This window comes from Pelodiscus sinensis, chromosome 1 (genome assembly GCF_049634645.1).
Source record: "Pelodiscus sinensis isolate JC-2024 chromosome 1, ASM4963464v1, whole genome shotgun sequence".
In the NCBI taxonomy this organism is placed as follows: Eukaryota; Metazoa; Chordata; order Testudines; family Trionychidae; genus Pelodiscus; species Pelodiscus sinensis.
Window position 1 is genome coordinate 215165655 of NC_134711.1, and position 13452 is coordinate 215179106.

The window sequence follows — 13452 nt, forward strand, 5'->3', positions numbered from 1 at the left end:
AACAGAAAATTTTGTTTGTCATGTGTTTAAAATTGTATCAACCTACCTTGGAAAAGGTATGGAAAACCTGCAAATCTCTTCAAAAATGTTATTCTTTTAGCTGGAACACTGCTGAGTGTATGTGTATTGCCTTTAGGTTAGTTTCAGTGTTTTTTCTTAGATGTTTCTTTTTCCCTCTTAGTATTAGAACCAGATGAACAACTAAGCACCTTACAGCTTCTTATTTATCTTCTACCTCCCTGTAACTGTGACACCCTACACAGACTCCTGCAGTTCCTCTCTATGGTGGCTAGCCATGCAGAAGACAGCACAGACAAAGATGGCCAGGAGGTATGTTCTTTGGCTTCCATTACTTCCTGCTCTGAAGACATATTTATAAAGATGAGAAACAGAGACCCTAGAATCATACGCAGTTAAGATGGAATAGACTTCATACTGTCTTTCCTCTTGCCCTTGAGTTGTTTACTACAGCGTATTCCTGAGACTGTTATTTATTGTAGTTCTTAAATGACTTAATCAATGAGGCATCCACCACTTTCTGTAGGAGATTCATAGCTTAATGGACTTCACTGTTAAGAAATAGTTAATTCAATCCATTCTGGTTTTTATCCTGGTTTAGTTTTATCCCATTATATTATTTGGAACATGAGTCGAAGGATCTGCTCTTTATTCCTGGCTGTGCTACTGACTTAGGGTATGTCTACACTACCATCCTAGTTCAAACTAGGGTGGTAATGTAGTCAACCGGAGTTGCAAATGAAGCCCGGGATTTGAATTTCCCGGGCTTCATTTGCATCTTGCTGGGCACCGCCATTTTTAAATGTGAAACGTAAAACGAGGCGTAACGATAGCTCGAAATAGGAAGCCTAGTCCGAACTACCTAGTCCGTGCCGCCATTTTTAAATGTGAAACATGAAACGAGGAGTAATGGTAGCTCGGAATAGGAAGCCTAGTCCGAACTACCTAGTCCGTGCTGCATGTAGCCGCGCGGCACGGAGTCCGCACTAGCGGACATTTAAAAATGGCGGCGCCTGGCAAGATGCAAATGAAGCCCGGGAAATTCAAATCCCGGGCTTCATTTGCAATTCCGGTTGCCTACATTACCACCCTAGTTCGAACTAGGGTGGTAGTGTAGACATACCCTTAGAGAGAGACACTGGGCAAGTCAGTTGTTTACCAATATAAAATAGGGATGATGAGTGGGATTCATGAAGGGGTTTAAATATTGCAATGCTGAGTGTCATGCCACTTAGAAAAATTAAAGGACATTGCAGTCTGAGATAAACGCCTAAGAATGCAACCCACAACAGCCAGCACTATGTAGGGAGCTACTAAACATGCTAATAGGAGATACTGAGGAGAGAGGGGTATGTCAAGCACAAGCCCAGAGGCAGAAACTTAGGCACCTAGGAAACTTTACATTGTAAACTTTAGTACTGAGTGAGTTTAGGTACCAGCAGCATTTCTTGAAAGTTTTGTGAATCATTAAAGTGTAGGCAAAGTCTAGGTCCAAGATTTAGGTACCTTTGTGGATCCTACCCTATTAAACACTTTTGTAAAGCACTTTGAGGTGTGTGGGTGAAAAGCATTTATTACTTATTTTTAATTATTTATGGCTTTTAGCTTTCGCCCCTTGGGATATCCTACACAGTGTTTGGTGAAATCAGTTATTTGGATGTCTATGGGTGGAACTTATATAAAGGTTTAAGTGGATTTTGGGGACAAATTCCACTGAAAGTTAATAGTGCTGTGGAACTTAGTCATCGGCATCTGGTAGCCAGCCAGGCATGGTCCCGCCCACACTCTGCCCCCAGAATGCCTGCCGTAGGCCTTTGGGGGTGGAGTGTTGGTGCCCCAAGCACCCGCCCTCCCCGTGCTCCTGGCTGGAGAGGCTGTAGTTGTACATCCTACTCCCTTCCCGGTGCTCCGGGGAGGCCACGCTACACACCCTCTTCCCTTCCCTGGTGCTCCAGGGCTAGGGCCATGCTGCGAGTCCTCCTCCCTTCCCCGGTGTTCTGGGTCTGACACGCACCTTCCTCCCTCCCTGGTGCTCCGGGGCTGGGGAGGCTGGGAAGAGCATGCACCCACTCACCCACCTCCCCGTCCCCATGTTTGGGAGGCACATGTGTGGCACACTGTGTGTGGGAGGCATGTGTGGCACGTTGCCCCACCTCCCCAGGGGGGTGAGGCCAGGACCTCAGTAGAAGGGGCATAACTGGAGTTGGGGTTGAGGCTTGCCTTCCCCATCCCTACCTTCACCAACTGCCTATGCTGTCACTCATTACAGTTAACGAGCGTTGTTGCAAGATACGGTTGGAGGGCCCTACCCAAAGACCTGGGTTCCTTCTAGCCTCCGTCCCTACTGTTGTGATTCGCCAGCAACTAGAGATCAGTCGGGGGAGGTGTGGTGGGGGAGGGGACCCGGGCTCTCCGTCACTCCCAGTTCCCGGCCCAGGGCCCTAAGTTAGGGATATCCGTATCCCTTGCCTGACTGACGGATGAATTGCCCCTAAATGTGCCAGCCTGCGGGCTCCACGACCCCTCCCTGGACCACTTCCTACCCACCTCCTCTACCTACCTCCTTGTTTCTCCGGTGCTCTGCCCGGCGCCCCCTCTCCAGGGCAGCGAGCATCCCTTTTGAATGTCCCACCTTGCTTACGCCCACCTCCTGAGGCTCCAGCGAGTGGGCGGGGATGTCCTCGCTGCGTCGGCGGGTGACATCATTAACTGGTGCCTGTCCCTTTTTCCGGCCCCGTGCTTACCGTGCCTGCACCGTTGGTCCCCCTCTCAGCCCCATTCGGTCTCTCTCCTGGGTCCCACTCAGCTTTGCCGGCCGTTGTCTCGGGGTGATTCATCTCATCCCACCTGACTTCCCACGGTTCGTGGGGCCCCGTTTGGGTGCGGGGTTGCTCCTCTCTGGTACGCCACGGCTCATGGGGCCCCATCTGAGTGCGGGCTTGCTTCACTCCATCACACATGCACTTAGGCATTTTTAAAAATCCCATCCAAAGTGCTGCTATTCACTCCACTTACCAGGTGGTGGAGAAGTACAGACATAATATTTAGGAATCTATGAAATTTGCAGCCATGAAAATTGTGCTACCGACCGTGGAATCTGTTCTTTCCCATGAAATCTGGTGCCCAGCCCACACTCTGAAGGCAGAACAGAGAGCGGATGCTGCTGCCTGAGTACCCAGCTCTGAAGGCAGTGCCATCAGCAGCACAGAAATTAAGGGTGGCAGTACTGCAAATCCCCTAGTAGGACTGTGATCCCCTTTTGGGTGTAGGCCTCTACATTAAGAAATACTGCAGAAAAATCATGTTTTTCATGGGTTGGTCATGTCAAATTTTGTGGAGGTGTGTAACACATTTTGAGAGACATCCATTACAATTTGCTATTTATGCCCTGACCAGCATGCTAAAATTGTGCAATTTCTCTGTAGTTTAAGTAGACTTGTAATAATGGAGGACATTTTTTTAAAAAAGTGGACTATAATGATATTTATTGTGCTGAGAATAGCTTAGAGGTATAGCAATTAGGTCCTAATCCTTCCCTAGTTTTGTGTTGGTTTAGGAGTCTGCCCTTGTGAAATTAATTGCAAGGTTAGCACCTAAAGCTGATTAAGAGAACTGGTACAGTAGCTGTGGTAAATGCCTGAATCCTCCTGAGGAATGTATTTGCTTGCCATATATACTCTAACAAAAGCAAATTCATGTATACCATCCTGATAATATTGTAAGAGTTAAGGACAGTGTGTGTAATGAAGCATAATTGTTAGCAAAATAATATATTATTTATTAATTATTAAAGCCTCAGATCTGCAAAGACTAATACAGTTATTAATTTTATGCAAGCAAAAATGCTTATTTTTAACCTAGCTGTCCATGCAATAGAATTCTACTCAACAAGATAGAACTTTAGCAGGTACATAAAGTACAGTGCACAAAACTACTGAAAAACTCAGAATTCTATTTGAAAGAAGAATTATCTTGCGGAAGTCTTCTGGAATGCTACTTTGTGCCTTGTTTTATTAAATTATTGTATATAGTTCAGATGTGGGAAAAATAATGAATATTTTCATTTCTCTTCTTCCACCTCAAAATCTCCCACTCCCACATCCTAAGCCTAGTTAGTCAACATCTGGAATTTACATGAAGTCTTGTTCAGTGAAGTCCTGGCTGTTTTTGTAGCGTTCCCAAAATAGCAACCAGATGGAGTCACATAGAGGAAGATCAAATCTGCTCCTTGCAAATTTGATATTGGAAAATTGTCCTGACTAATCCTTATGATACATTTTTTTTCAGAGAATTTTTGTCTATTCTTATTCTTATTTTGTATCCAGAAGTTTATCCAAGGTCATATGATTACAGGGGTAGAAGTGAAAAGAATTGGCCCTGTTCAGGAACCAAATAAGGGAAAGAATAAAAGTAATACACACAATCCTCAGTTATCTAGTTACCTTGAGTATCTTGTGTCCATACGGGTTTTTTTTAATTCTGTCCTGGAAGTGTCATTGCCTGTAGAAAGTAGCAGCATTGGGGAGCAGCAGCTGTTCTAGAGCAGCAACAGTTTGCTGAGGCCATGAGGTCCTATTCTTCTACTTCCTGGCTTCGTAGGAGGAGAATCTTTCAGAAGCAATGAGCTTCTTGCTCTGACCTGATAGGAATACCAACTAAGGATCCATAGCCAGAGAAAACATGCCACTGATTAATATTCTTTTTCTTCTAGGTTACTGGGAACAAAATGACATCACTGAACCTGGCCACTATATTTGGGCCTAACCTGTTGCACAAGCAAAAGTCTACAGACAAAGAATTCACAGTTCAAAGTTCAGCTCGAGCGGAGGAGAGTACTGCAATCATTGCTGTTGTACAAAAGATGATTGAAAACTATGAAACCCTTTTCATGGTAAGTGAATGCTGCTTAATATTACACCAATTGATTTTGCATTTAACTCTTTAAAGCTCTTTAAGTCGGGGTATCCTAGGTGGTGTTACTAAGAAGTTGAATTGAACTATGTTCAAATAGTGATGCAGATATGGTTATATGAGGGAATGATTAGCAATGATTGAGTGCAATTGGTAACAAGGCTACATATTCTTGCTTCAGGAAGAGATGTTTGTAAAGAGGGTTTAGCATTAAAAATGGGTAGATAAAAATTTCTTGCATATAAGGACTGATCAGGCTTACTTAAAGGTTTAACAGAGGAACCTTGTTTAAGCTGCACAAAAATGTTTATATATCTAGAGAGAGATGCTAAGTTATTTCTTAGGTGAATTTTTATGCTTTTATGCTTTGGTGTGATAGAATTATTTATTAATTAAACAGTACAGCAAAATAATATAGTTAGTGAAAATTTCCCCGCCGGTCCCCTGAACCGCAGAGGTTGGGAAGCTTTATCTGAGTGGGGGCGGTGGAGATGAGGGGGAGAAAGAGAAACCTTTAACCCCTATAAGGATTCATGCCAGCCCTCCACACCCCATGGACTCAACAAGAGTCAGGTGTGGAGATGCTTTCAGAGGCTGGTTGGACGGAAGCAGTGAAGTATAAGCCTATAGATTCTTAGGCATCCAAAGATAAATGTTATAAGCCCTTCTCTCTACCCAAAGGCATCATTTTGGGTTTTAAAGAAAAGCTTGAATTACAAAGAAAGGATGAATTGCACTGGATAAGTTATTGCTGCATTGTTCCCAGCTGTGTTAATAACATTATGGCCTAATTAAATCACATTCCTGGCATCTTGTCGTTTATTCGATTGTCAAAAAACCTATCTTTCAGATTAATATGATTTATGATCTTGGCTTAAGGGAGCCTCTAGGCTGGGATAACTGGATAGTGCAGGTCTGAATTGTCAGTGGTATCATTCCTTCATTTTGAGGTGACTAGATTCATAGAAATGTCTTGAAGAAAAAGAAAACTTTAACTCTTAGAAAGGTAAGAATAGCTGTGTGTTCTGTTTTGTTTTCTACTGCAACAGAGAAGCAGCATGAACTGTACTATTAGCGATCAGTTCAGTAAACAAGAAGACAAAAGAAAGAACTGTTGTAATGATACAGCATAAATGGTAGCTGGGGAGAAGATAGGAAAACCTGTAATGGGGTGACTTCAGTCTGAGAAGTGTAAAACAATGTGGAACATACTGCAGTGTGTAGGATATAGCTGGGGAGAGAAGGGCATGAGAAAATGGTAGTGAACCCTGCCTGCCAGGTCAAATAATAGCATCAGATGAGCGTCTGCCTTTCTTTTATACTGTATTTCCTTCCATTACATCCTGTGCATTATTTTTTATTCTTGTTCCAGTGAAACATTCAGTTCTTTGTTTTTCTTTTGCTTTTACAGTTCAGGAACATTTCTGGTATATTTTTCCTTCTAGGGACAAAAATGATGGGACTTGTTGTCATGTGAGAGCTGCTGCTGCTTGCTTGGAGCACTGTTGGCAATAATGATTTTGTTACAGCAAGTTTACATAAAACAAATGCTGAAGTATTATTATTTTTGTTTCACTGTACGAACATTTTATGGAACAACTACATCTCAGTACATTACACTCTAGGCACGCATTCAGTTTTTTAATGTGGAAAGGGTGGGGTTTAGGGATTGACTAACCTACATATGGAGTCTTTTAATTGTGACAGTTTTATTCCTTTATCACTTCGGTGCTTGCATTTTTATCTGAAGGTTAAACTCAGTGCAGGGAAAACAGAAATAATTTCCTTTTGTTTCTGGAATAACTTTTCAGTTTTTGGAGAGAGATTTAAGTTTGTTCATCTGAATGCAGAGGAAATGGATAGATGGATGCAGGGGAAAACAACAGCTACTCAAAAGCTCTTTTTTATGGCTAAAGTATATTGGTTTGAAACTTTCAGTAAAGTATAGCACACAAGCATCTCTGGAGATTTTGTTCTCAGATTTGAAGATACAGAGTGGTTTCTTGGTTTTTTGTGCCTGTTTTCAGGAAAGAAACTACGTCTCATGTCAGTAGTAGTTTTTAAGTATAGTACGGTCAAACTCCTTGTATTTATTATTCATAGGGGCACCATGGTGTATACTCATGTTGTTAATGTCACTATTGGGGTTCAATTAAATGCTTTTTTTTATTCTCTATGAAATTAGCATACTGAATCCTTTGCAAAGTTGATGGATTTCTGGGAACAGATCTGTAAATTTATTTGCAGAACAATTCTGATGATTTCCAATCAGACAGCAACAAATTGTTATCCCAACCCTGGGGAGTGGGAGAAGGCGAGGACTGCTGTTTATAGTTATTGTTTGACATTTGTACTACTTTCAAACAGCTGGACTAGAGCCTGTGCCAACAGCATATAACATATAATTCATTACTGTTAGGGTGATTGTTTTTTTGTTTGAAAATCTCAGAGGGGTAGCTGTGTTAGTCTGTAACTTTAAAAACAACAAGTAGTCCAGTGGCACCTTAGGGTATGTATACACTACAGAGAAGATTGAAGCTGCAAGGGTTCGAATTAACGGGTCTAGTGAAGACACACTAATTTGAACTGAGAGGAGCACTCCAGTCGATGCTGGTAGTCCTGCTTCCATGAGGAGTAAGGAAAGTCAAAGGGAGATTGTTCTTCCTTCAACTTACTTCAGTGTGGACAGTGCCAAAGATCAAGTTAAGGTACTTAGACTTCAGCTATGCTATGGACGTAGCTGACGTTGAATATCTTAATTTGACCTTATCCTGTAGTGTAGATGTATCCTGTAGTGTAGATGTACCAGAGGTATCCCTAAATAGCTACTCTGCGTCTACACAAGCCGCCCATTATTCAAAAATATTTTTCGAAATAATGGGCATGTTATTTCTACATCCCGGTAAACCTTGTTGCACAAGGGATAAGGAATGGTTCGAAATAGCACGTTATTTTGAAATTTGGCATTTGTAGACACGCCAGATTTCAAAATAAGCTATTTTGAAATAGTTTTGAAATAAGCTACACAATTTGCATAGCACAAATTGCGTATCTTATTTAGAGTTTAGGGTTCTGTGTAGATGAACCCTTAGGGTACGTCTACACAGCAAAGTTATTTTGAAATAATGACTGCTATTCTCAAATAACTTTGTGAGCATCTACACAGCCAAACTGCTATTTCAAAATAATTTCGAAATAGCGGATGGCTTGTTTCGAGTTTTGTAAACCTCATTCTATGAGAATAGCGCCTATTCCAAAATAGCTATTTCAGAATAGGCGCTGTGTAGACAGAGAATAGGGGCTATTTTGAAATAGGGGGCCTCCAGCCCTTCCCAGGGTGCCCTGCTGGCCACTCTGTCCACATGCAGGAAAATTCTATACCCCTACCCTCCCCCCAGAGCTCTTAAAGCTGCAGACTCTGCAGACAGGGTTTGCAGCTTGCAGCAGGCCTCATAGCCCTGAGCCACCCTGCAGCTGCCCCTGACTCCATTTTTGCCAAAGTTGAGCAAGCCAGATGGTGCCAGCCAGCCCTCCACTGCTCCTCGGGAGCATTCAGCCAGCTCCCAGGAGCCTGCCATTGGCTGCAAGCAATGTGTACCTTCCTGGTCTGGTGCAGAGGTCCTGGACCTTACTGAGGTTGGGGGGGGGGTGTAGCCAGACATGAACCCCATCTTGGTTTATGGGCTAGCTGACAACCCGGGGTCTCCCGTCGCCCTGATGGCTAGTACCAGTAATTGACATGCCTGCACTGTCCCAGGAGAGGAATCTTCGCCCATCACATACCAGAGGTGCCCATTGTCTGCATTTTCCCAGGTGTGAATTATGCTTTGCACCCTTCATGGGAAACTTGGCATTCAAAGCCATTTTTCCTAATTGGCCACTTGAGACCAGGAAGAAGCCTACGTGACCCAGAGGGTATAAAGAGGGGTTTAGTAGCCCACCCCATTTGAGCTCCAATCATCTACACCTGCTGGCTGGTATTGATTGTCTCCCGAGGTCTGTGGGACGCCCAACCTTGCCCTACTTCTTCCCGAGGGACTGAGAGAAAGACGCTGGCCACGCCAAGTCTGGAACGCAGGGGTGAGATTATATACCTGCTAGGTGTCTATTTTGCATGCATTTAATAAGAGCTCAGAGAACCAAAAGGGTTTCATGGTACCTGTAAGTGACTTATTAGTGTAATTTCTGTCCTGTCCTTTGTAGTGGCTGTGTTATATGTAACACAGTAGTAGCATTTAACAGCTAAGTTTACCCTGTAACAATAAAATAGTAACTGTTTAAGCTTTAACCTGACTCCTTCAGTTGCTGTAACAGAACCAAGCACAATTTAAAAGAACTTCAGCCGGTCATAAGGGACAGGTATAGGAAGAGCTTGGGCGTTTGGATCATGTCACTCCCAGGTGACAGATCCGTTGGGGCATCTCTCAGTCTTCCCTAGACTGCCCGCTGTGAAGGGATCCTGTATCTTAGCAGCTGAAATCTGAGGTGTAATAAGCTCTCCCTGTAAACTTCTTGGGGCGCCCGTTAACCTTCTCCACATTGCCCGCTGCGAAGGGACCCTGGTCTCAGCAGTTGAAGTCTCGGGTGTATAACACACACACACACACCACTCACTGCCCTGACCATCGGCTGACAGGGGGATGAGACAGACCTTCAGGATCTCTGCACCAAATGCAGGAACATAGACATCTATGGCCACATGTCAGATAGCCTGGGGAGCAAGGGCCACATCTGCACCCAAGAACAGGTGCAGATTAAGGTCAAGGAGCTCCTCCAGGCTTATGCCAGGGCCAAGGAGGGCAGCTCCCAATCCGGGGCGGAGCCCCACACCTGTCCGTATTACAAGGAGCTGGACCACATCCTGGGGGGCGGGGCAGTCCCTTCCCTCTTCCCCTCCCTCCCGCTCCCGTAGTTATAGACTCCGGGCTGGAGACGCCCATCCTTGTCCTTGCTGGGGGCCCAGACGATGGTGACGAGGAGGAGGAGGCAGCCCAGGACCTGGATGAAGCCACCCTGAGCACAGAGGTGACACAGGAGCTCTGAGGCCTCCCTGCGGATATCTCCCAGGCATCGTCTGAGGCTAGGGAAGGAGCATTGTGTGAGTGCCAGCACTTTTTCTTCATGCAGAGAGTACGGGGGAAGTACGGGAGATCTAGGCACTCCATGCTTGGCCCTTGCTGGCTGCGGATCACGCAGCAACCTGTGCACATGAGTGCCGAGCCACTCCTGGGCAAATGGCCCCAGCAGGCAGTGACAGAGGACCCTTGGGCTGTTGCCCACAGGGTATCTGGAGAGACCTGCCATGCTCCTGACCCCAGGGTGGGACACCCTCCCTCCACAAGCCACCTCTAGAAGGAGGCAGGGGATATTTCCCCTCCCCCCGACCCACACACACACTCAGCACTCCTGCACATGGGCATACCCACAGTCTTGGGGCCTGGATCCAAGCACATTGGTTGTAACAGCGCTGAGAACGGTCGCTCTTGGCTTGCAGAGGGGGACTGGGCTTCAGGCATCCCCTGGGATGACTGACCATCTGTCTTTAATCTCCACAGCTGGACCAGCTGCAAGTGGAGGGCGGTCTACACCACCCGGGACATCCTCCTGCACCTGAGGCTTCCATAGGCACGCACATCCAGTGGACAAATACCAGCAACAGCACCTGGCAGTACTGTGAGCCCTGCACAGTACCATCCACCGCTGGGTAGAGGAGGACCTGCAGCTATGGCAGGAGAGCTGGCAGGAACTGCTCTTGCAGGGCCACTCCTTGTGCAATGATGTGCAGACCCTGGTGCAGAGCATGCTGCCTCCTACCACTCCTGCCTCTGCTCCCTCTCCTGCTATTGCTCCTCCTCCCACTCCCTCTCCCCCTTCCGCTTTTCCATCCACAGCATCCCCAATCCCCCATTGATGCGAGGCCCCTGCACCCACGGCGGTGGGATCCACAGAGGCTGGCACCACTCCCAGCCTGAGGCCTGAACCTCTTCTCCCGCTTCCAGCTCCCTCTTCCAAGGTTCTTATCACCCTCCTTCTCCCACCTTCTCTCCTCCCCACTCCCAGGTTCTTTCCCCTCTCTTTCCCCAGTTTCATTGACCCTCCCGCCCCCCTCTCCGTTATTGAAAATACAGACTGTTTAATTGATCAAAACAAAAAGTGCTTTTATTTTGTCGTTGGGAAAGGAGATAAGGAAGGGGCAAGTGGAGGGATGGCAGTGAGGTGGCCAGTGTATGGCTTCATGCGCCATAGATGCTTCTCCTACTAGGCATACAGGCATGTCCACATCCCTGACCCTGATGTGGCAGCTGGGGAAGAAAGTCTCGGCGTGCAGCTTCTGGCAGACGCGGGAGTTCCTGAACACACGTGCGTCGTGTGCTTTCCCTGACCACTCAACATTTATGTCCGTAAACTGGACCTGTTGGTCTGTCACAACCTGCAGGACCACCAAAAAGTATCCCTTGTGGTTAATGTACATTGAGGCCCGGTGGTCTGGGCAGACAGGGGCAGATGACTGTTTTGCGGGGCCCCGGGCAGCATAACTCCGCGAGGCCCCCCCTTTGCCTCGGCGCATGCGCCGTGACGCCATGCGCATGTGCGGTGGCGCTACAGCGCATGCGCAGGGCTTTTTTAAGCGCAGAGCCTCGGGCGGCCGCCCCGTTCGCCCTGCCCTATATCCGCCCCTGTGGGCAGAGATAGGGATGTGTGTCCCATTGATAGCCCCCCCCACCCTGCGATTGGGGAAGCCTAGGGCGCCAAACTCCTTGATGATGGCATCCACATCTGCCAGTAGGATGACTCTGTGCAGCAGGGTGTTGTTGATGGCTCTGACCACCTGCAGAAGAAGACAAACAACCCAAGAATCACAGGGGTGCCAGGATGCCTGAGAGTTCCCCTCTCCCCCCTCCGAGTCCCTCTCCCTCCCACTCACCAGAAGTAACCCCCTACAATCACAGCGCTCCAGGCAGGGCTTTGTTAGGGTGGGAAAGAACAAACTCTACCAGGGAAGGGCTTGCACTACCCTGACCCCTACTCCCTTTTCCATAGGGAGGCCCTTTCCATCCTTCCACCCCCTCCTGGGACAATAGGCCGAGAATGCCATGCCTGCATGAGCAGGCCCTGGCGGTCAATCTCCCCACGCCGAACTGGTTTCCCATGGATCGGTAGCTTTCCAGCGTGGAGAGTTTCCAGAGGGCGATGGTGACATACTTCTGGAGGGAAATGGTGAGCCACTCACACAGCTCGAGGAAGGTGTCCTCCTTCATTCTGAAGTTCTGGAGCCATTGTTGGCCTCCCCAGCACTCCAGATAACGTGATCCCACCAGTCTGCACTAATGTCCAGATGCCAGATGTGGCAGGACATGGCGTCTGGACCATGGCGGGCAGCGTCCAGCTTCTGTAGCCACTCCTCCACATACCCGAGGGTCTCCCAGAAACTCTGTGGGTTGGATTCCTGCAGCGCCTGGGAGGCAGCCTGCAGAAAGTGCTGCATGACTTGTAGTAAAATCTTCAAGAGCAGAAGACTGCCAGGAGGCAGCTCCTGCTCCATAGCAGAGAGTGCTGTGATGTCCTGAATCAGGGCAACCAGAGCAAGAAGAGAAAAGGCTTTGCTGTCCCTCAGAGAGGTATACAATCAAGTAGGGAAACCTGAGAAACAGCTGTCTGGGATGTCCCTGTAAGCATGAGCCTCAGATACCTCGTGTGGCTGCTGCTCGAGGCTAACTACTAACCTGATGCCCTATCTGAACTAGTTCCAAGTAGCCTTAAATGTGATTCAGCATCCAGTCATCAGTGTGGACACACTATTTGACATAGATAAGCACTATTTCAAACTGCATTTTGTGTGTAGACACGCTATTTCGTAATAACCTATTCCAGAAAATCTCTTCCAGAATAGCTTATTCTGAAATAACACTGCTATGTAGACATAGCCTTAGAGTATGTCTACACTAGCCCCCTAGTTCTAACACATGGCAGTGAAACAGGAGTTCGAAGTTACCCCTTAACTCAAATTAGCTGTTACTCCTTCTGGAATGAGGTTTACCAGCTAATTTGAGTTAAGGGGTTACTCCGGGCTAGTCAATTTCTAAAATGGCAACCGCCCGGGAACATGCTAATGAAGCTCGAGATATTTAAATCCCGTGCTTCATTTGCAATTTCGGTCACCCTCATTAGCCTCCCTAGTTAGAACTAGGGGGCTAGTATAGACATACCCTTAGAGACTAACATATGTATAGAATCATGAGCTTTCACGAAGTGAATTTTATGAATACTAATGCTACTATATATTTTTGTTAGTCTCTAAGGGTACGTCTACACTTGGTCCCTAGTTCAAACTAGGGATGCAAATGTAGGCGAATGAAATTGCTAATGAAGCGGGGATTTAAATATCCTGCGCTTCATTAGCATGTTCTCGCCTGCGCGTTACTCCGCTCAACAGCTGTTGTGAAAGTGCGCGCTAGGACATGTTAGTTCGAACCAAACCCCTTGGTTCAAACTAACGTTACTCCTCAAAAATTACTTCATTAG

At 46.6% G+C, this 13452-nt stretch overlaps 1 protein-coding gene and 1 long non-coding RNA gene across 9 annotated transcripts in view; one reads left to right on the forward strand and one right to left on the reverse strand.

Moving 5' to 3' along the window:
- The window catches only part of LOC142823721 (uncharacterized), a 34190-nt gene extending 29467 nt beyond the window's left edge, over nt 1-4723 (reverse strand). Inside the window, exon 1 of the long non-coding RNA XR_012898872.1 lies at nt 4461-4723. This is a non-coding gene — a long non-coding RNA (uncharacterized LOC142823721). The remainder of the gene's footprint in view (nt 1-4460) is intronic.
- The window catches only part of ARHGAP6 (Rho GTPase activating protein 6), a 479589-nt gene that overhangs the window by 442219 nt on the left and 23918 nt on the right, over nt 1-13452 (forward strand). For all 8 annotated transcript variants that reach the window (XM_075914907.1, XM_075914901.1, XM_075914913.1 and 5 more), the window contains exons 8-9: nt 182-330; nt 4730-4909. In XM_075914907.1, coding sequence (XP_075771022.1) covers nt 182-330; nt 4730-4909 — 329 coding nt within the window. The remainder of the gene's footprint in view (nt 1-181; nt 331-4729; nt 4910-13452) is intronic.